Source organism: Balaenoptera ricei, chromosome 12 (genome assembly GCF_028023285.1).
Source record: "Balaenoptera ricei isolate mBalRic1 chromosome 12, mBalRic1.hap2, whole genome shotgun sequence".
NCBI lineage: Eukaryota > Metazoa > Chordata > Mammalia > Artiodactyla > Balaenopteridae > Balaenoptera > Balaenoptera ricei.
The window spans coordinates 18,337,323-18,360,862 of record NC_082650.1 but is presented as its reverse complement, the minus strand read 5'-3'; the positions used below and the strand labels follow the sequence as shown (position 1 = coordinate 18,360,862).

Here is a 23,540-nt window from a genome sequence, read left to right as displayed (position 1 = left end):
CAGAAATTATCCAGTGTAAATATCAGATGTGTTGGAATGTGAGTGTCTTGTAACAGTAATTAAATTTGATATTCAAATTCCTGTGTTAATGTCCTTGTGTAATGCTTGGGTGTTACACTAAATCAAGAAGAAGCCTAAGATAAAGAGATTCTGTCTAAACCTGTTAAATTAAATCCAAGGAGAAAATATATTTGTATTATTTAGGATAAGTGAATATTATTAAGCTGTGCTGTAATAAGAATATTACCCTCCCCCCCCCCCCCCCAAATCTGAAAACCTTAACAGATACTTATTTCTGGCTCCAACAAAGTCCAGTGTACCTTGGTGGAGGCTCTCTTCCATGCAGTGACTCAGAGATCCAGGCTCCCTCAACAGGTGGCCTCTTCAGGGACAAGAGAACTTCAGATTGGTTCACGATATTTTTGAAGAGGGTGGCCTGGAAATGACTTCTGTTATTTCTACTTACATCCCATTTGCCAGAACTCCATTGTGTTCCCAACATATTTGTAGGGTAGCCTGAAATGGTAGCTTTCCTTTGTGCCAAGGAAAAGGAAAGGACATCAGGTGAACACACAGTGTTTCCTCTGCTGCAATATGTAAATACTTCTGAACTCTGCATATAATCATGTGAATTTATAATTGGAAAAATGCCAGAAAGGCATGACATCGTTTAAGCAATTTCATCACCTCCCCTCTCTCCCCCACTGCATGTACTAAGAATTGACAAGAAAATCAGTTGGTTGTACCCAGTTTCCTGTCACTTTGTGCCGTGGCACATTTTAGTTTATCCTAGCTGTTCTGCCTCTTTCTTTCCTTTAGAGTACTGTAGTTGGTGGCCCAGCACATGTGACACTGCAACCGGGCAGGGTAAATGACACAGTGTTTGCCATTAGTCTGTCCCACATTGGGTCCTAGTTTTCCATCACTGACCCTCCTCCCCCTTTTCTCCCAGACAATTCCCCTCGTTTCATTAGAATTAATGGTGCATATTCTGAAGGTGGGAAAGAGTCGTTATTTAGCTGTTTAACAATAGAACACTCAGTTGATAAATCTGGTTACATGTTGAATTAGTTTTCTCTTGCTGCATGACAAATTCCTGCCAACCTAATGGCTAAAAATAATACCCATTGGTTATCTCACAGTTCTGTAAGTCAACACTCTGGGCAAGTTGGCTGGGTTCTCTGCTCAGGGTCTTATAAGGCCAAAGTCAAGGTATCAGCCAGCTTGGGCTCTTATCTGGAGGATTTGGGGGAGAATCTGCTACTAAGGTGGTAAGTTGTTGGGAGAATCCAATTCCTTGCAGGAAATTCCCTGGCCGTCCAGTGGTTAGGACTCCACTCACAGCTGTAGATTCGAGGTTCCCAAATCTTTGCTGGCTGTTAGCGGTGGGCGTCTGGAGACTGACTGCATTCCTTCTCCTGTAGCCCTTCCATCTTTAAACTAGCAGTGGTGAGCCAAGTCCTTCTCATGCTCCCAATTTCTCTGTCTTCCTGTCTTCTAGCCAGAGAAGCACTATGCTTTTAAATGACTAGGATTAGATTAAGCCAACCTGAAGAATCTGCCTTTTGTCATACAGTGTAACCTAATCATGGGAGTGACATCGTGTATTCATGGGTTTCACCCTTACTCAAAGGGCAGGGACTTGGACAAAGGCAAGAGTCACTGGGGCCATTCTTAGAATTCTGCCTCTTGTATGTGTTTCTGCCCAGGACAGGTAAGAAAGGAAGTTTTTGTTTAGCAGAACCTGTATTTTTGCCCAAATACAGACTTGAAAGGTAAGAAATCTTTCTACAGCAAGAATTAAATGCAGGTAGGAGAGGAGGGGGTAACTGAGGGTGGTGAGGAGGGAGGATGAGTTTTCTTTCAAAGGCTTCATGATGTATAGAAAATACTTAAAAAGCAACTTAATTTGGGTAATGGGGATATGAAGTAGCTTACTTCATTTTTAAATTATCTATAATCATAAAAGTGCATTTAATAAATAAAACAAGAAAAAATATAGTAATGGGCAGTTAAAAGAGAGATTTAGTGGGGAATGGGAAGTGGAGGGAAAGTACAAGGGGTAAAATCCATTCAAAGATCTTACTAGAGTAACAATAGCCCTTAAAGGATAATGTTGCTGATTGTTACTAACAACCGGGTTGTGATTTTACATAAATAGTGTCATAATTTTCTTACATGATGCCTGCTCAGAGAGACCACCACTTACAGATCGACATCCCACCTCTCACCATCAAACCACTGTTTTATTGTCTTTAAAGACCTACCCTAATGTGAAGTTATCTTGGTTATTTACATGTCTAATTGTTTATTCTCTGCACCCCCAACCCCCTCCCCAAAGTGTACACTCCGTGAGGGGAGGGACATTGCTGCCTTGCTCTTTACTGTCAGCTCAGTGCCTAGAACTGCGCTGTGCACAGGATGGGCGCTCAGGAAAAACGGATTCAATGAGTAAACGGATGGAATAGTTTGCCATGCTTTCATCATTGGCCTCGAAGGCAGATCAAATTAGGTAAAGGCTTGGAGGTTACAGTTTCCTCTCCCAAATAGGGACTCCCTTTATTTAAATGAGGCTCATCTAACCTCTTCCCTCTTCCCTCTTGGTTGTTTCATCTGACAAAATTCTGATGGTTCTTAAGTTTGTACAAAGAACTCGATATCTCTGGTCAGCAGGCTGGTAAATCAAATGCTCTTAACTGTAACATGCTTCCTGTAATTTATTAACAAATTAAATTGAATTTTGTCTCGTCAGTGTAGTGCTCACCTCGCTATTTTAAATTGTTTCATTGTTACATTAGGTTGTTAACTTTATAAAAGAAACAGATATTTTCTGTAAAATGTATGTACTTTTCAGGTAATTTGAACGTAAAATGATGACTAATGTTTTCTATCAACTCTGTCCTGGAATGGGAATACAGAGAATTGAAGCCTAGCCCCAGGTCTGTCATTAACTTCCTCAGGAGTCACTTCATTTGGGATTTCTTAAAATCATTTGAACATCTATAAAATGAAGAAATTCACAAAACAGGAAGTAGATGGTTTCTTAACCTTCCCCATGAGGTATCCCCCATGCTTTCTTTTTCTCATAGGAAAAAGATTTGCTTTCTTTGATTGAGACTTAATATTCCTAAATATTGGTGGCCATGTGCCCAAAGAAAAATGATGCTATGAAATAATTTTCATAGGATTCCTTGAAGTTAATTGTTCCTCCTACCCTTGGCTTTTCTGCCATGAAAATGAAAGTATAGAGTAACAGGCTGTATTACTGTACTCCAAATCACTCTTCCTACATTACTCCTCCCTGCAGGAGGATTATATATTCCAGCCCTTCGAACTAAGAATAGGCAGATGGCATGTTTTGGTCAATGAAAGGTGAGTAGAAGTGATGTGGACCTCTTCCAGGCAGAAGCTTTATAAAACTGTGCATAGTTCACAAATTTAATATTTTCCCTCAAGTCACAATGACTGGCTATGTTTCTTGATGGAGACTGATGTGTCAGCTTTGGTCCTGGAGTGAAGAAAATGGCCCAGAACCATAGCAGACCCACCTTGGATTTGTAGCATGAGTAAAAAATAAACCTTTGTTGTTGTAAGCCATTGAAATCGTGGGGTCATTTGTTACTGCGGCATAACTGGCCCATCCTGACTCATACACATGCCTGATGCTTGTGTGCACCAGTTCAAATCACCTTAGCCTTGTTTCTTATTCCACCCACTGCTGAGTGAACACTTCTGCACAGGCTTAAACAGGTAGCACATAAGTGTAGCCTAACGGCTCATTGGCTCAAGCCTGCGCTTCTTGCTTTACAGCCAGGAGCTTCTTTGATTTTGTCATTCACTCCTATGGGAGCTGACTAGGCTCTCACCGTGTGTAAATACAAAGTGCAGAAAAATTGCCACCCACCAGGAAAGCCTTGACAAGTGGGTAATAGAAGATGAGGTCTAAATGTTCCTCCTTTCTTCTTTCACATGCATGGTTCTGAGATGCATTTCCTAAGGCTCCCCTGAAGGTCTTAGAGAATTGAACAGCACGTCACTGAGTGGCCAACTCCAGATGCATCCTTGTGTTGGCTTTCCCTTCTTTATTTCACTCTCCCTGGCCCCTACTTCTGCTCTCTGGGATCACATTCCCAAATAAACGACCTGCACCTACGCTTTTGTCTCAGTCTCTGTTTGGGGGAACCAGTCAGACCTTCATTTAATTGAACCAATCAGAACATTATCCACCACCAGAGTGAATTATTTAAGTAATTCAGCAGTGTAAAGGATTATGCTATGCATTTATAGAAACTTGCAAAGCATAAACACTTTGTTACTCAACCTGGAAGTTAGTTGTTGTTAGATTTGCTGATCCAAAAATAAGACTTTCCCCTTCCCCCCTACAGAGATTAGTTTCCTGTCATTAGTTCTCAGTCCATTCTGATGCCATGACACAGACCTTAGTTGGGAGGAATCCATGTTTTTTTTCTTCTTTTTTTTTTTTTTTTGAAGTTCAGTGATTTATTGAATGGCATATTGTTAGGCAAATGTTTATTTGTTTCGTTTTTATTTGTTTTAAAAGCCAATACTCAGTTGAATATTTTGTTTTTTAACAGGTGTCATAGGGATCCTTGCATTAACAATAGAATGGATTAAATAAAGTGTGTAGGCAGATGTTTAAATGTTAATGTGAGTTGAGGTTTTGGTGAAACTGCTGTTCTGTGGTAGCTTCGAGTTGCCAGTCCACTGACAGTGCCCAGTGGGATGTGTGTCTGCATCATGGGAAATACTGCCTTGTTTAGGAACTGAATTGACCAAGTTCCCATAGCATCTTGGCTCTGTTTCCCCTTTGCCTCCTCATCAGACTATTCCCTAGAAATCTTAAAATCACAGCATGATAGAACCAGAGGGTATCTTAAGATCATCTAATCACACTCGTTATTTCCTAGGTCAGAAAGCAAGCCCATAAAGGTTAAGAAGAATGACCCGCTTTGGTGGCGGGGGAGGAGAGAAATTGAGGGGGATGCACTTCTGGTTGTTAAAAAGATACCGTTCTTTTTTTTGACATAATTAAATTCTTGATTGTGATGCTCTTAAATGAACCATGAAATTATAAGTGCTTCCAATGCAAGTGTGCTTTTTAACTAAGGCTTTTCTTCCCCCCAATCTGAATGTTAAGGTGGCAGATGCATAACTAATCTTAGCTGAATCTATATTAAGAAATCAGCAAGGTGTCTTTATTTAGCTTGCATGATCTGTGAATATAATGTAGTGTCAAATAACATGATTTTGCACATTATGTCCTAAAATAAAAACAACTCTGCCTTTAAAGTGATAGCAAAATGCAATTATGTGAGAGGTTGTTTTACATTTGCTCTCAAAGGGAATGAGAAGCACAGAAGAAAATAACTGAAGGACTTGTTCCTAAACGTAATTTCAGCAGACGTTTATACCTATTTTAAATACTATTTTGTCTGAGGGACAAAAAGTCAGCTCTTGGGATTGCATTCCATGTCATACAGAGGAAAGTCCTATCAACAGTAGGGAGTTTCTAAAATCTCTTGTTGTCCTAGTTTTGAATTGTCTGAAAAATGTCCAGTCCACTGAGCTTCTCTGTTTTTGCCTGGGGATGTTTCCATGGATCTGTATTAGTTCCAGGAAATTTGGGTCCTTTCTATTATCTCTGGAACCAGGCATGTTTCCTGTAGAAACTGCATGGGATTATCTGTTTCTCTGTTTGACATCTTTGCTGCAGAGGGTCAGATTCCTGAAGGAGTAAACAGTGAAAAATTGTGAGGCTCAACTGTGAAAGATTGTGTGGAGAGGAAAGCAAGCTATTCTGATTTAAGTCATAAAAAATGTTGGCCTTTAGCTTCTTGGAATACTGCTGTATTCAGATGTACTGAAATACTTCTTGCCTGCCATATGCTAACCAATGCAAGCCTGGAGTGACCACTCGGTGTTAGATTAAAGTCGGGATCCTGGGGTTTGACTTTCACTTGGTTAATCAACTTTTATTTTAATATATTTGAATTTCTTCAAGAACACGATCGTAGCTTCTGATGATTCCATTACTCTGTGAAAGCAACTTCTAATCTGAGAAGCCCAGACCCCTGAGGAATTAATACAGGAGTCTTGGCACCAAGTTCCCTGGTGGCCTACTGGTTAGGATTCTGTGCTTTCACAGCCGTGGAATCCCTGGTTCAATCCCTGGTTGGGGAACTGAGATCCCGCAAGCTGCGCGGTGCAGCCAAAAAAAAACAGTTGGAACCTACTTGGGTACCAACTATCCTCAGTGGATCTGTACATAAATAATATGTTTCATATACATTTATTTGAAGGTATTCTTACATTCTTGGTCACTTTTAAAGCAACAATTTTTCCCAAAGAGTGGTAGGAAAGTAAGAAGAATTTAATAGTGAAGTTACTCTCTTTTGTGCGTGTGTGTGTGGGTGTGTGTGTGTGGGTGCATGCACTCACACACATGCCCTGTGGCGGGGGGGGGTGTGACTTACATTTTAAAACAATTAAAGGGGTCTTTATGCTTGAACAAGCTGAGAACGAGTGCTATGGCAGTTATGTTCTATAGGGCATGCTTCACAAAGCTAAATGAACATTTTCGAACTTAATGGCTAGACAGTGCTTAAAGCATACACATTATTCATGATTTATTCTAATAACATTTGTGGATGACTAACTTAATAATGTTGCCGCACATCCATTATGTTTTTGTTCTGAAGATGTGCCTAAGTATCTGTGCCTCCTTAACGGTGGGTTTATATCACTCGGTGATTGAATGAAGAAATAGAATTCCATGCCTTTTATGGGGTACGTGTTAGAAGAAACATCCACTTATATAGGCTTACACCGTGCCAGATACTGTTCTAAACAGTCTTGCAAATATTAGCTCGTTTAATCCTCATAACAGCTCTCTGAAATGGTACCACTGTTGTTCCCATTTCAGATGGGAAACTGAAGCACAGAGCAGTTAGGTTAAGTAATGTGCCCAAGGCCACCCATCCAGGAAGTAGTACACCTGGGGTTTCCTTCCAGAGTCTGAGCATGGGTCTCTAGCCCTGCACTGCTTCCCCCCAGGGGCTTTCACTTCTGTCCTGGCAGGAAGGGATGTGCCCACTGCTGAGCAATACCTGGAGGTTAGGCTGGTTTGGTTTGAGGAGGTGGACCCAGGTGTCCTCCATTCCCCACCCCAGCCCGCAGTGTCTCTCTGTCTCTCCCTCTCTCTCTCACACACACACACACACACAAAGAGCCACCCTGGGCTCACTCTGGACACAGTGACATTAGGCTACCTTGAACTGTAACCGTGTGAAGGCCTGCGATTTGGGTTTTTCTCCCAAACCTTCTAGAAGTGTCACTTCACAACAGCAAGTGTGTGTGTGGTAAGGACCTTCAGTGTATGATGGAACTCAGTCCTATTTACATATTTTGCTGCTTCAGGTAACCCATTTACATGTCCTCAGAGTTTATTTGGACAAGGCCAGCATCTTGAGGATTATTCAGATGACTTCATAAGTACTGTTTCTTTCTTTTTTTAATTTAATTTAATTTTTTTTTGTTTTTGGCTGCGTTGGGTCTTCGTTGCTGTGCGCGGGCTTTCTCTAGTTGCGGCGAGCGGGAGCTACTCTTCCTTGCGGTGCGCGGGCTTCTCATTGCGGTGGCTTCTCTTGTTGCGGAGCACGGGCTCTAGGCGCATGGGCTTCAGTAGTTGTGGCTCGCGGGCTCTAGAGCACAGGCTCAGTAGTTGTGGCACACTGGCTTAGTTTCTCGGTGGCATGTGGGATCTTCCCGGGCCAGGGGTCGAACCTGTGTCCCCTGCATTGGCAGGCAGATTCTTAACCACTGCACCACCAGGGAAGCCCAGTATTGTTTCTTTAAAGCAATTAGTTGATGGTCCTTAAGACCCAGAATGATGGCATCAGAGCTTGTGGCTTTCTTGAGACATTTAAAAATGTCCCTCTTTTCCCCTGCCAAAACCAGAGAAGAGGTAGAGTGATGGAAAACAGCACAGATCCCCTGGGTAGTGCTTCACTCTGACTGCCACTATACATGCAAATGTGCTTTCCAAGGAATTGCTAAAAAGGATTATGACAGTTGTCTTGCTTCCCTGCCCATTCCAATTTGGCAGGTGAGGTTAAGGCCCAGTGGAGGCCACGCTTCAGTGTTCAGGGGTCTGGGACTGGACGCCAAGAGACCATGGGTTATTTTTGATCAGAATTGCGCAAGTCACATGAAAAGCTCTTGCTTTCGTCAAAGCTGGCAAGCACTGTCCCTCCGAGAAGCATTTCCCCCCCTAGCCAGCCCAGCTACCTTTGCAAACCCTCTCCCCACAGGAGGAAAGTCAACTCACCTTCATGGCAGGAAGGCTACAGACTTTCTAGTTTCATGGGGCTAAGGCAGGTGGGGAGCCAGGTGGGTAAATACAGAGCGATTGTTAGGAAGGAGTTATCATTTCAAAGGGCAGAATTATATTCCAGACTGATGAGTTAGTCTGAGATCTACTGGTACTGATTTTGTGGCCTGTACCCTGTAGAAGTGGTTTAGACAGTGGTTCTCAAAGTGTGGTCCACAGATCCTTGGGGGTCCCAGGGGTCTTTGAGGTAATAATTATTTCATAACAATACTATAACATTATTTGCCTTTTTCACGTTGTGGACATTTGCATTGGTAGCACAAAAGCCACAGTGGGTAAAAATGCTGGCACATTAGTGCTAATCAAGGCAGTGGCACCAAACTGCATTAGAGCTTATGGCATTCATCACCTGCACACATGCCAAAAAATAGCTGTTTTCCTTAAAATATCCTTGATGAAGCAGTAGAAATTAGTAAGTTTATTAAATTCTCAACCTTTGAGTACATTTTTTTTTAATATTCTGTGTGACGAAATGAGAACTACTCACAAAGACTTCTGTTGCAAACGGAAGTGCGTGTGAACCTTGTCTCGTCACCAACCACTTCTGCTGTTAAGTTACTAGCTGAACTAGCTGCTTTAGTCATGGAACAGCATTTTGCTTTAGAAGAACAACTGAGGAACAAACTGTGGTTACTTACTGGGTATTTGGCAGCTAAATTTCTTTCTTTTTTAATATTCATTTTATTTTATTTTTGCCCACGCTGTGTGGTACGTGGGATCTTAGTTCCCCAACCAGAGATCGAACCCGCACCCACTGCATTAGAAGCCCAGAGTCTTAACCACTGGACTGCCAGGGAAGTCCCGGCAGCTAAATTTCTTGAAACTGAGTAAAGTGAACCTAATATTTCAAGAAAAGTAATGGATAATATTTGTTAATGATAAAATTTGAATATTCAAGTAAAAATTACATTAAAAAAAAACTTGTGTCTGCCACAGTGAGCTTGACAGTTTCCCAAGACTTGAAGGCTTTTAGGATGAGCTGGGTGGTGATAGTAACAAATGTTACTTTTTTGATATTGAATGATGATACGTGTTAACATTTAGAAGATCTGCATAACTCAGGAACCTAATATTTTCCAAATGATTAATGCATGATGTTGCCAAATCACGTATGACAAGAGATCTGTTAATAGTAGAAGACAGACCAGAGATTTTCATGTAGTTGATGGAGTACAAATAGTTCATTGATATGGTTTCAGATTTCACATGGTAACTGACTTAAGAATCTATATGTTGTCAAATTTTGTCATAGTAGCAAAAGAATATTTATAATTATCTATCTTAAAAAGCTATTAAAATATTTTCCTTTTTCTAATGGCACAGATTTTCTTCATCTATTTCAACTAAAACAACATATTGTCACAGTTCAAGTGTGGAAGATATGAGAACTCAGTAGCCTATAAAACTAGCCATTAAAGAGATATGCAAAAATGCAAAACAACGTCATGCTTATTATTAATTTGGGGGGAAATATATTTATTTTAAATAAAAATGTTATATTAACATGATACATGTACATTTTAATTTTTAAATGAATTAAATAAATATTTTAAACATTTCTCAGTTGCAGTTTCAAATATGGTAAATGTCGATAATTATAAACCATATAAACAAAAGCTCTTTGGAATCTTCAGTGTTTTTTAAAATTCAGTTTGCTCCTGTAAACAAATGTTTGAGAACTGCTAATATAGAAACTGCCATGTTATCTAGCTGGAGGTTTCTGAGCTGTCAAAAGAGTCAAGAAAGTTTTCCAGGTTGGGAATAGTAACTGTTTCATTATATATCTTTAAGTATATCAATGAAAATTATTTAAATATTTTCCTCTGTAAAATGAAAGCTTCATAAGAGTTCAGGTATGCTTACATTGCACATTAAATTCACATTCTTCAATAACTGATATCAAAACAGAAAAATACTGGTGTTTACATTCAATTTTAACTTATTGGAAATAAAAATGTCCACGTATATAGCGTGTTATTTGTAGAGAAATGCTTACAAATAGTCACTGTAACCTTCCCTCTGGTCTTGCAACTTAAAGGAAATCATAAATATTCAAGTAAATTAACTAGTGGACATCAAGCAAAATGAAAACAATCATCCCAACTGCTGATTATTTTCTATTTTTGATGCTGTGGGAAATAGTTAAATCTCAGTCTGCATCGTAATATACAAGGAGGATGCATAAACACAGCATATAGTTGTTAATGTATTTTTTACAAATCATATAACAGTTTGCATCATTTATTTAATAGGACGAATTTAAAATTTGCTTGTATATTTTGAATGACATTAAATATATCTAAGTAAGCATTATGCACAACGTTTTGTATCCTGAATAAAAATAAAATACCTTTTGCCTAAAATCACATTTGCATGTATTGCTAAAAACGATGGAGTGATTAAAAATACTCCCAAGAGCATTTGAGAAATTAAGTATTTCTGTGAAAGGATTCCGTGTTAGTTTATGAGAGCTGCTGTACAAAGTACCACAAACTGAGTGGCTTCAAGCAACAGAAGTTTACTCTCTCACAGTTCTGGAGTCCAGAAATATGAAATCACAGCCTGGGGGGGCCATGCTCCCTCTAAGGGCCCGAAGGGAGAATCTTCCTTGCCCCTCCCAGTTTCTGGAGGTTCCTGGCATTACTGGGCTTGTAGCTGCATCACTCCGCTCTTGGCCTCTGTCTTCACGTGGCCTTCTTCTCGGTGTGTGTCTGTGTCTTCTCCTCTTCTTAAAAGAACACTAGTGACTGCATCTAGGGCCCACCCTAAATCCAGGATGATTTCATCTCCAGAGTTTAAACCATCTGCAAAGGCTGTATTTCCAGATTCACATTCTGAGGTTTCAGGTGGATGTGAATTTTGGAGGATGCTGTTTAACTACTATACATTCACAGTCAAAAATGATGGGGGGAATTCCCTGGCAGTCCAGTGGTTAGGACTCTGCGTTTCCACTGAAGGGCGCACAAGTTCCATCCCTGGTCAAGGAAGTCCCGCATGCTGCACGGACCAAAATAAATAAATAAATAAATAAATAAAAACAAAAATGATGGGGAGTGCAGACATACTTTTACAAGGTTGGGCATTGCTGTGGGACAGGACTGCTCTGCCACTGATGAGCTCTTTGACCCTCTCAGGGTATCTACACTTGAAAGCCTCAGATTCGCCATGTGTAAAACTGAGTCCATGATAGCCATCACGCTGGCTTGTGGTAAGAAGTAAAGGAGATTATGTTTAGATATACTGTGTCCTTAGCACAGTGCCTGGCACAGAAGAAGGTCGCTCAGTTACTGTTCGTAGCTGTTTACTGTTGGTGGGGTAGGCAGGTAGTAATAATTGTAATATGTACTATAAACCTACAGTTGATGGCAATTACATTGGTGATAATTGTAATCAGAGTTAGTAGGTTAGTGTTAATGGTGGTTTCAAGCACCATTAGTACATAATAAAGGATGATTTTACTGTGAGTAGGTAGATGAGAGAGAAGGAGAGAGGGAGGGACAGAGAGGTGAGAAACCCTTAAATGGGTAGCCAGGGAGCCTGGTTAGAGACAGATGATGCTATAGACTGAATGTCTATGTCTTCTCAAAATTCATATGTTGAAACCTAATCCCCAATGTGATGGTATTTGGGGGCGGAGCCTTTGGGAGGTGATTAGATTATGAGAGTAAAGCCCTCAGGAAGGGATTGATGCCCTTATAAAAGAGGCCTAAGAGCTCTCTTGCCCCTTCTTCCTTGTGAGAACCTAGTGAGAATATGGTGTCTGTGAACCAGGAAGACGGGCTCACCAGACACTGACCCTGTGGGCACCTTGACCTTGGACTTCCCAGCTTCCAGAAGTGTGAGAAATAATTCTGTTGTTTATAATCCACCCCGTCTGTGGTATTCTGTTATAGCAGCCCAAACAGACCAAGCTAGTCCTCAACGGCACTGTTTCATTCAAAGGCATATCAAATATGCCTTAAAGAGCTTTACTGGAAGACAGAACACTCATATACAACATACTGTAGCATTTATCATTATTTCTATTCTGGACTTCCATTGCGCATTTCCAGGGCTGTGTCTTGATCACTATTTTGGGTAGTATTTGGAGACTTTGAAGCGTAATACAGAAAAACTCTAAAAGCTCATTTCACTGTAATTCTATGCAGTCCAGCCCAGCTGAACCTGCCCTCTTGCAGCTGTCAAACTGATTTCATGTCCCAGTTCAGGCCCCCCTTAACCGCTTCTGGGCGCCTTAAAACTGTACCCTTGCTCCTCTCACCTCCCCTTCTGCAGATGACCTTGGCTAGGTCGTTCCTGAGAACTGCAAGTCCGTTGCACACGAGCTACCTCCCTCGCTCTCTCCTTCATCTCCAAGTGTGTTGACATCTTTGCCCATCTGTTCTTCTTTCCCTGTTTCTGATGAGGAATTGCCCCTCTCCCCTCTAAGACTAATCCCTCCTCTGGGTATCTACTCTTGGCCCTAGTCATAATTATGGTCCATAATTATGCCTTTATTTTCTTGCATTTGGTCTCTCTCCATGGATTCCTTCCACTCCATCTGTAAACATGCTCAGAATCCCTCTTTGTTCTTAAAAGCACTGTCCCCTCCAGCTACTATTTTACCTCCTTAACAGTACTATTAAACTTCTTGAAAGTGTGGTGACCTGGTCCCGGTTTCATGTTGTGACCAGCTGTTAATTATTATAAAATTGTTGAAAGAAGAATTCAGAATTCCCAACGGTTAAACTCCTGATCATTTTTTCCTGGTAGAGATAAGACATGACCCAACTCTGGGCAGTGAGGAGGTCCCAGGCCTCTGAAGCGTGGTCTCCTGGCATTTGCTGCCACTTGCACCACAGCCCTGTGGGCTGTCCTCCGTGTGGGGGGAATTTAGCATATTCAGAATATGTCAACGAAGACTATAACAAAGTGCTTGTAAGAAATCGGGAATTTACATAGCTATTCAGTTGGAAAAATTATAAAATCGGTGAATGCCCTGAGGAGAGCATAAATAAAGACGCTTTTGTCTTTTAACCTCTGAATTTGTTCCTGAGAGTTTTCTGAATAATAAGGGGTAGGCAAATTTCCATCCTCTCCAGTATACTTTCCATTTGCTTAAAACCTGCAGATTCAGTCCTGAGTGAAGCTTAGAACTCTTGTGGGTCCAGAGAAGGTGGCGAGAAGCCGCGCAGTTTATTATAACCTGTTTAATTTGTTTCAGGAGTTAGATAGTAAATCAGTACTTACCAAGTACACACCATAGATGGAGGCAGGATAGTTGTACAGAATGGTTTATAATGCGTCTGGGTATTTGTGTTTAAAGTCAGAAAAAGAAAATATACGTGGATCATTCTGGAGCAGGCCAAACATTTTTCTAGTCTATAGAATCCCTGGAAACCTACCCTGTAAGACTCCTGTAGAAAAAAGGACATATATGCCCGCTCATTGTGTAACATAACATTGCATCCTCCAGCCTATTGGGGGCTGGGAGGCAGCCTGAGGCGTCCCCCCAGAGGCCTTCCGAGGAACTGAAAGATGCAGATGGGTTTAGTGAACATATTGCTATTTTATGCTCTGCTGTGTAGGCAAAGGAAACTGTACTCCTATCTATCTAATATTCCCGAGGCAGACAGAAAGAAGTGTAAAATGTGGTTTCTGCCTTTGGAGAAATTTACAGCTAAAATGAGGTTGTATTTACACCCGCCCACCTCCCCCGGTCTCTTATCAAATTACCAACTTTCCTTGGTTCCATAACAATAAGTAGTGTGACATGGCTGAATGTTGAGAAAGTTATGCGGCAAAAAAAATCTTGTCTTATCACCAGCCACCCAAAGGTTCAGATTCATGTGCCTTGTGCCATCCAGGAGGAGAGAAGGCAACATTTGCACCATTGTTCTTTATTAATTTTTTCCTATGAGAGAGTCGTCCCTCTCCCCCCACCGTAAGGAAATTGCATGGCCTATTATTGTACAGTCACCAGTTTTATTTTTTTTATCTCAGCCACCACATGTGGAGAATTTATTGGTTCTGCAGCTGCGATGGAGCTACATCCTTTAAACTAATATCGCAATAGAGAAATAACTTCTAAATGGTTTAGCCTGCATATAACTCTGATTGCCTTTTAATTAGGGGGAAAATCACAAGCTGAAAAGAGCAACAGACTAGAAGCCAGTTACAAATCAGAATAATCAACTGAGAAAAAAAAAAACACATAATCTCGTAACACTTAATTTTTAACCACAGGATAATAGTTTCTTTATTCCTTAAATAACTTTTTCTGCACCCCTGCCCACCCCCTCTGTTTCTCAGATTGGAACTCTAACACAGATTAGAATTGCCAAATATCTGTGAAATGAAGGACTGTCTCTGTACCCCTCCCATCCCCCATAAGAGCTTAGAGCAAATAAAACTGAGAAAGTCACAGTTCAGCCCAAGAATTAGGTTTGTATGGCCCTGATGTAGGAACTGAGAGTGGGCTCAAAGGCAGGTCGGGGAAGAATTAGGCCAAACCAGAGTATAAACCTTTTAGTAATGTTTCCTTAGACATAGATAATAATTTGGCATATTACAAACCGCTGGCATTCAATTTTTACAAACTTTAAAAACAGGAAAACTTCAGGAGCATTAGTAGAACCAAAAATATAACTTGCTATTTATTGGTCCAGGGGTTGACTTTCATGAATTTTGAGAAAGGACCAGATTTGAGGCAATTCCTTTCATGATTTGTTAAGTCAGCCTAGTCATATCCAAAGAAGGCTGTAAACGCATATAAACAGATTGTTATTTTTCTTGGTGGAGTGAAGAAAGGGCTTTTTTCTTTGTAGGAGTATGCTGGATTATTTAGGGGGGAAAATGAAAGGAAAAAATGTGAGGTGGTAGGAGCAGCTCTGTGAAATGAGGCTGGACTGGTATCGCTTGTTTGCCCCTAAGACATATTTCTAGCAGTTATCTCCTTAAAGCTGGTCAGAGTTGTAAACGTCTGTTCATTTCTATTCGGCTTGACGACTGCGGTCTGTAAGGAACAGGATCTGGGATGTCACAATGCATGCCAGGCGCCAGAGCTCCAAGGAGCCTTCCTAGCATGGAAATTACTCACGTTTCCTATGATCATGAAGCAACATGTGCTCAGCTAATTACTGTTCTCTGCGACTGCTCTCACATCTTGAAACTCTCCATGACCCAACTGTGGAAATGCTGTTTGCCTCCCACCCCCTCCCCACAAAGAATGAAAAGTAGCAAATTGCAGGGCTGGGCTTGTTTAATGAATGCGATTTGTTTTTGTTGAACCAAAGACAAAAGAGATTTCCGAGGCTGTTAGGTTGATGCTAGATTTGTGAATGACTTCGTGGTCCACATCTTTAGATAAGTTTAAGGTGGAGGGTGTCTGCCCGTTTACTAGATGATAGTCTGTACAAAGGCATTTTCTTTATTTGCACAGGTTCCTGGAATAAAATGACCTTTAACAGTAGACAAGGTCATCTTGCTGACTTCAGGCAGAGCCTATCAGTTGCGGTGCAGACATCTGAGAATCATTTTAATAAGAATGTCCTCAGGATGCTGCCTCCTTCCTTTGTGACCCCTTCAGAATTCAGCTGTAGTCTTCCTGAGGTCTTAGTAACCCTAATGCTGTAACCTGAGGCTCTTTCTGGTTTTTCAGATAGAAATAGCAAGTTATCTTGTACTCTATAGCAAATACAATTTCTGTTGCAATGCTTTTTCATTCATTCATTCGTTAGAGCATTAAAAATGAAACAGTTTTGCCTTCTTCGTGTTAAGGTAACTTTGATCACTCCCCCCTAAAAAAAAAAAAAAAAAAAAGCTTAGTTTGTCAAGACAGATTGAACATTACTTTTACATAGTTTATAACAGGAGTTTGGTTTTCATAGAGGCATTGATTGGCTTGGGTATGGGTTTATCTGAGTGACTGTGAATATATTAGTGAGTAGTAAGATATTATTACTTGGTCTTACAGTGGCGAAAAAGGCCTGAAAACAGATTGATTTTCTGGAGAAAGAAACTTCCTGAGCATGGCTAGTAATACTTCCTATCCATTTAGATGCAACTGCCAGATGATATTACCCAAAGTAATTAATGATGACATATTAGTTAACATATTGCCATCGGCAGGTTTGAGCAAGGGTGAAGATGGCATGTGCTAAAACAAATTATTATGCCCTAGAGAAATACGCAGAATTGTTTCTTAAAAGTCTTAATAATGCCTGCAATATGATTTTTTTTTTGCAAGAGATAAAACTGGGGGTACCACTGGAGAGATACAGACTAGAAAAACAAAACAAAACAAAAACAAAAGAGAGCAAAATTGATTCAACCTTTTCCAAAAGCTTTTCCAGTTAAAAAACAACAACAAGAAAATCGTTGAATCCAAGCAGCACAGCCTGCCTGTCATATCAGAAATCATAGGAGAGACCCAGGCATCTTCATTCTTCCTTTGCACTCTTTTTTTTTTCCTTCTTCTCCTTTGTCCATTCTCGTTCTGTCAAGGGATTCTAGGCCCAGGGCATAACTATGACAGATGGGCAGGAAACTGTAATCTGTTGCTGTCTTTCAATTTTGGAGGAATCATGGTGACCACGAAGGGGTTAAAACTGTCAACACCGATCAGAGCTTGGAGATAATTAGTGTAATATCAATCCCAGAACACTGGTGCAGATGACCACACAATAGCAGATGAATTCAACTAGGTTACTGCTTTGTAAGAAATCCGTCTTCATCTCTTTCCAGCTCATGCACAACTATGCTTTTTAAATGCCTATGTGAAAAAGTTATGTGCATACAAATCATGATTAAAGATGATTGTGAATCTTTTTTTATTTTGGAAGGTACATTTTGAATTAGCACTTGCACAGACAAGCTGGATAGATAGATATGTACCCTCTGAGCACGAGCTAGTTAGCCTTTGAAATGTTTTGCAGTATGTTGACTGTTACCTATGACTAAGGCTGACAGAATGTAGAATTCAGTGATGTGATTTAGGAAGGCAAACTATTACAAGATATACTTTTATTTATTTATTGTTTTTTAACTTTCCTTTTCTTATAAGAAACATGAAAGGAAAGAGAAGTAGACCTTTTTTTTTTTTTAAACAAAACAGAGGCTTGAGAAGAATAAAATACATTTTTCTCTTATTAGCTTCAAAGAGAAAATTGATAGATAAAAAGCAGAGACTGAAAGCTAGTTTTCAAAAGTCCATGTGGTAACCAGAAAGAGACAAGTATGACTTAAAAATTGGAGCAGGAATCCATGATGGACTAGGGGAAGAATGGGTAAAGGAGAACTTAAATAACCCCGATATGTTCAAATCCACAGGTCCCAATGGCTGGCATCCTAGAGTTCTTAATGAATTGGCCGAAGTCATCACAGAACCGCTAGATATCATTTTTGAGAACTCGTGGAGGACTGATGAGGTGCCTGAAGACTGGAAAAGGGCATATTTAGAACCTTCTTTCAAAAAGGGAAATGGATGATGACCCTGGAAATACTCATCAGCCTAACTTTTTGCTTGGAAAAATTCTGGAATAATCAACTTAGTACACTGGGTAACGAACTTATAATAGCTAGACAAAAGACAGTGAAATATCACACATAAAGAAGTACTGAGTTCATTTTTTAAAGACATACCATTGTGAGATACATATTTTGGGATTCTGCCCTCGGTACTAAGAATTCTTGCTGAAAATAAGTGAGGTTGGCTAAGGCATTTGGGTACTGACTAATTTTAAGTGGTAATACAAGACAAAAAGATTTCTGGCAATAGCTAGAAATTACATCATTTCCAAATTAGCCTTTAACTTGAGAATAGTCATTTTAATTTTGTATTTTAACATACTTTTTCACTTTATGTAGGGCTGCTTTCATAGGTTAAGTATTTTATATAATTCTCTATAGAATAGTTTGGTGAAGGAAATTCTTATTTTAAAGTGCTTTATATAGTTATTTCATATGTAGGTACAATGATAAAGGTGACAAATTCAGGAACATCTGCAAAGGAAGAAACTTTTTTGTAACTTCTCTTTTTAAGTTTCATCTGGCTGAAGTTGAGTGTTAGGACCTGTGTCTTACTCTGATGTACATTGAGCAAGGGCCAGCTGTGTGACTGGATGGCCAGTTTTCCTCAGCCCTGGACACTGCCATGGCCCAGATTCCCTCCCCAGATTCTGATTTCAGGCCTTTGGAGGTGGGGCAGAGAGGTGGGCCGTGGCAGTGGACATTAAGAGCACTGTATAACCACAGCCAAAAAGGAGAGTAGAAGGAGGTGGGAGGAGGAAATTAAGATGAATCCGGAGTTCTTCTAATTCCTATTGTTTATGCCTTTGGATGTTGGCAGTTTTCTTTTCTGCTTAGAAAATGCAGTCATGTTGACCAGACCCAAAACTTAGTTAAAAGGAGATCATCAAAAGAGATCCAGACATGCAGCAAGCTCCACGGTCAGACAGCTTCTGAGAGCAGCTAGGCAGTACTGTATTCCAGAATCTTCCCTGCACTACTTAGAAGTACAAAAGAGATTGAAGCTTACATCACATTGTAATGCTCAAGAGTAGGGAACCCTCGGAGAAAAAGAGATAGATGTACATTCATTTATTCCTGGTGCGTAGGGGAATGGGTAGGCAGTTAAGGTCTCCAAGGGCTATTTTAATCACAATACTGCTTTAAAAATCTGAAGTTGACATAGTTTAGCTACTTCTAGAGATTAATTTAGACATCGGGTAAAGTCAGTCTCATTCTTATGTACAAATGCAAGGAAATTAAGCTCTAAAAGCATGTATACGTTGTCTTTTAAACTACATGTTTAAAAAAAAACTGCTTGCAGTTTTGTAAGAATTATACGCCAATCAGCCTTTCATCATTTTTTTTTTCCAAGTGAGTCTTTAAAATTTCCAAGTTATGTTTTGTTTTTGTTTTTGTTTTTTTTAAGGAGTGGGGGTCTCTGTAGATTATAGATATAATTTATTGTGATAATAAATGGCTTCCTGTTCGAGACCTCATTTCCAGGTGCAGGATCTGTGGCAGATTTATTTCACAGATATACATTTACATGCATTTGTTGAATTGTTGCTAGAGAGGACCCGATTTCTGAAAAATCTAGTATTTTTCACTGTGGGCATTATGATGCAATCTGCTGCAACCAAAAAGGGGGCTCTTTGGTCATTGCAAGTTTTATTTTCTATTTATATAATGTCTAGCTTCAATTATTTTGCCAAATTTAAATCTTCTCTTTGTGTTTACTCTTGGAATTTGAAAATAACAATCCTCTATCACAATGTAGAATGGTGAAATAGCCCATGGATTTTAAAGACTTCTTACCTAAAGCTACAGGAAGAAAGCTTTAAAATAAGCAGAGAAATATTAAAGGAAGCCCATTAATTCTTTTGCATTAAATGAAGATGAGTTAAGAGTTAGAATATAAGACATAAGAGAAAGGAAGTAATCTTACCATGAATTATATCTGGAGATAATTATGCTTAAGAAGAGTAATTTTTTCATAGTGTTTTTTTCTTTTATCTAATATTCATGATATCCTTAATTTTTTAAGGTAAAGGAAATAGCAAAGGGACAAATAAATATATTATCAAAACTAGAGGATTATCTTGATTTGTATTTCCTAGAACATGAAGAGAGGTTAATTACAGACTTTTACTTCATAATATTGAGGAAATGAGAGGATTATAGCAACACTTTCTTCATTTCATCTTAAAACAAAATTTTTAAGGTGAGGAAAGAAAGATTTTACGCACATATTCTTGGCATAGGGAATGCATGATTTTAAGGGCTCTTTCCTCACAGAGGAATTTACAGCAACATAGAATAGCTGTACTCAAGCAGTTTTTCAATCCAGAGAAATTTATAGCATCTTGGTGTTGTGAAATTAATAACAGAAACAGTAAGCACTGAGTTTTTATTTTGGAGTTCCTCAGATCTGAGTTCAAATTCTAGAATCACGTTGATAGCTTTTTCCTGTCATGAATCTGTTAAGAACATAAGCTAAGAATGTAGCATGAGAAATGATCTTGAACAATTATTAAACTCATCAAAGCTTTTCATCCTTGTCCATAAAATGGGAAGAATACATACCCTCCCTTAGTTCTTAAGAGGCTTAAGAATTCTGCAACATACACCCACACAGTTCTTGGCTCGGTGTTGGACACATAGTAAGTGCGCAGTGCCTCGCTCCCTTCCCTTCTTTCTTTCCTCTTATATGAAAGAGATTACCTTAAAACTGACTAGAACACTCAAGAATAAATCGACTCAAGCATAAATTGTCCGTATTGATGCCTTAAACCCACTGAATAAGGCCCTTTGCTTTCTTTTAGGAAGGATAAAGGAGAGCTACAGTGCCTGCCCATAGTAGGAGTTGAGTAAATGTTTATTGATCGAATGAAAAGAATGTGATTTTTAAAAACAATGAGCGAATAGCTAAGGCCAACATTTTTCAAGTCTGGGGAAATTGTCACATAGACATATAAAGGTATTCTTTAAGTTGCCCCTTTTTAAAACAGCTTTAGATTTATAAATTTAGTGTGCAAATTAGAGAGTGGCAGATATGCATTTCCTCTGATGTTATGATTGTGATTTACAAGTTAAGAGTGCAAATGGGCATTCCCCCGTAGCCTTTTCTGGGATAAATCCAGCCAAGACATGAAGCAGATGATGGTGGATCGGCAAACTCTTTTCTATGCAAAGAGAAACCAGATGCGCAAGTGGCTGGAATGCACCTGCCAGGAAACTGAGATAAGCCTGTCTGGATTGTCCTCTGTGAAGAATCTGGGTGTTGTAAACAGGTCCTTTGCATGGGCATTGAACAGTAACAAAAAGGAAGGTGGAAGAAAATTAAATTCTTCGACAAAATGGTTAATTTTTACATGTCATATTTAATTACGTGTCAAAATATCATGTTCAGACAGGTGGAGGATTTCTGCATTTCAAAGTGAATAAGGAATAAAGAGTAGAAAATTACATCCAGAGACATATGCAAGAAATGAGCAAGAGCTACACCTCCAAAATGGCCAGTTCACCATTCAGACCAAGGGCAGAGGAACAGAATTCTTAGAAGAGACCAGCTGGCATCTTATGCTTAGAATAAAACCATCATAGTTGCTGTATTAAATTAAACCAGATAAGTTGTACAGAGCAAAGTGAATCAGCTAGGCTTTCTCTTTTAGAATTTTCTAATTGGCAGTCTCAGAGGTCATCAATTAAGTATTCCTACATCAGATGTTTTATACTATCAGATACTTTGATTAGAAAATCCTCTTCAGTTTTCTATTATTAATCTCTAAGGAGATAAAAATCTAATAACTTTCTACTCCATGATCACTATTTTAGATATTTCCATAAAAGGCAAAAAAAAAAAAAAGGTAGAATGGTAGTTCAGAAAATTGAACAACATAACTTTTTTTACTTATAAAAATAGATATTTTGTTTTAAATTGTTTAAATTCCTGGAAATTAAGTTTTTAAAAAAATTTTTGTTGTTCAAAGATAACTTTTAGAGGAAAATTGGAGGTTAAAGTCTACCTCAAGAGCCTGGTGGTATTTTTTTTTGACAATTTGACCAAAATTTCTTCCACTGGAACAAAAGGAAAGAAGTCGACTCTTAAACATTGTTTGAGATGAGAAATACCTTTTATAGGTGTATTCCGTATCATGTCCTTTGTCAGATGAATTTTCCCTTGTTATTCCAAAAATGAAGTGCTGTGTTGAATTTCTTGAGGGCAAAGTAGGATATTGATTGGGGCAAATGTTAGAAATTCTGTTGTTCACTGAAGTTGTTGCCCTGCTTGCTAAACTCGACACTATTCTGAGATACTCTATGGGTTACGAAAGCATTATTCTTTGAGAAGTTCTGACCGTACAAAAACGTGTGCATGGACCTGAAAAATCACCTTGTGTCCATCCAGGTAGTAGAGCAGATATTCATTCTAAATGAAAGTTGCCATGTGGTTTTTGTGCATGTAACTGCAATTGACACCTTTTTCCTTTCAGTTACTGTTTTAAAAAGGGGCTGTGTGAGAAGGCCCTTTGGAGAGCCGAATTGGAACAGCATTATGAACCCTGGACTGTGTGCTCGTGCAACGCTGTAATTTGCAAACATATGTCCTCTGTTCAATAAACGTTAACAGCTTTCACCGCGGTTCCCGCTTTGACTCTTTTGTGATCGTTTACATTTCGATGAATGGGACAGAGTATGTGCGTTATTTAAATGGACAATATATAAATGTTTAGGGTACTGGAGCATTATGGTTAGCATGGGAAATCAGAGTGCGACCTCAGAAGAAAGGAGAAAACCAGACTTCCCACACTGCCTGCAAAATGCAAATAAATCCTTAATGATGTTTGCTTGGATGCTTTTGTGTGATGGTTATATACACGTATGTTGTGGCTTTCTCCCTTCTCCCCCCACCCTGCTTCTGACTAAAAAAATACTTCTGAGGGTGATAGCATGCGATTCTGTGCCAGTAATTGTGCCCTCCCCCCCAGTGGGAGGTGGGGTGGTGGTGTATATTAGGTGGTAGGCAGGGTCATATGTGGAGTTTCTCCGTATGGGATCCTGCTGTGGCTGCCAGAGTCCCTGAATCTCCCCCCAAAGGTTGTTGTGATTCAACCATAGATAAGCAGCATCTCAGGGGTCCTGAGACCTAAAGATTTGAATCCCAGCCTTACTACTTTCTTCCTTCAGGACCTTGAGCAAATGGAATAATGTTTGTAAATGCTTAACACGATAATTAGCACATGATAAGCAGCCCTGAACATTAATTCAAAGAAGTTTTGTAATAGTGTTTTGGGTTCTGTATAAATGGCATCATGTGATATGTGTTGATGATGATGAATAGCTGTTTTTATTCACGCTGAATACAAGATGAAAGGAAAGTAAATTTGAAGCAAGGAAGATGTGGAGTAAATATTAGGAAGCAATAGCTACATTTTTGATTTTTAGAAATGAAAAGGGACCTGAGGATGTCCTAGATGGATTCAGAAATTGTATAGTTAAGACACTGAGGAGCCTACAGTGCGTGGCACACCCGCCGTGACATTGGGCTGGTGATAGACAGTTGAGGTTATTCCCAGGTCCTCTAATCCCAGCTTTTTGTCTGATGTCAGATCCTAGAAAGTATACCTAAGATATCTGACAT

General features: G+C 39.5%; 1 protein-coding gene across 1 annotated transcript in view; it reads left to right on the top strand.

The window, feature by feature from the left end:
- Positions 1-21,691, top strand: part of SAMD5 (sterile alpha motif domain containing 5) — a 54,157-nt gene extending 32,466 nt beyond the window's left edge. The window contains exon 2 of the mRNA XM_059941037.1: positions 17,720-21,691. Coding sequence (XP_059797020.1) covers positions 17,720-17,782 — 63 coding nt within the window. The 3' untranslated portion in view covers positions 17,783-21,691. The remainder of the gene's footprint in view (positions 1-17,719) is intronic.
- The last annotated feature ends 1,849 nt before the right edge of the window (positions 21,692-23,540 follow it).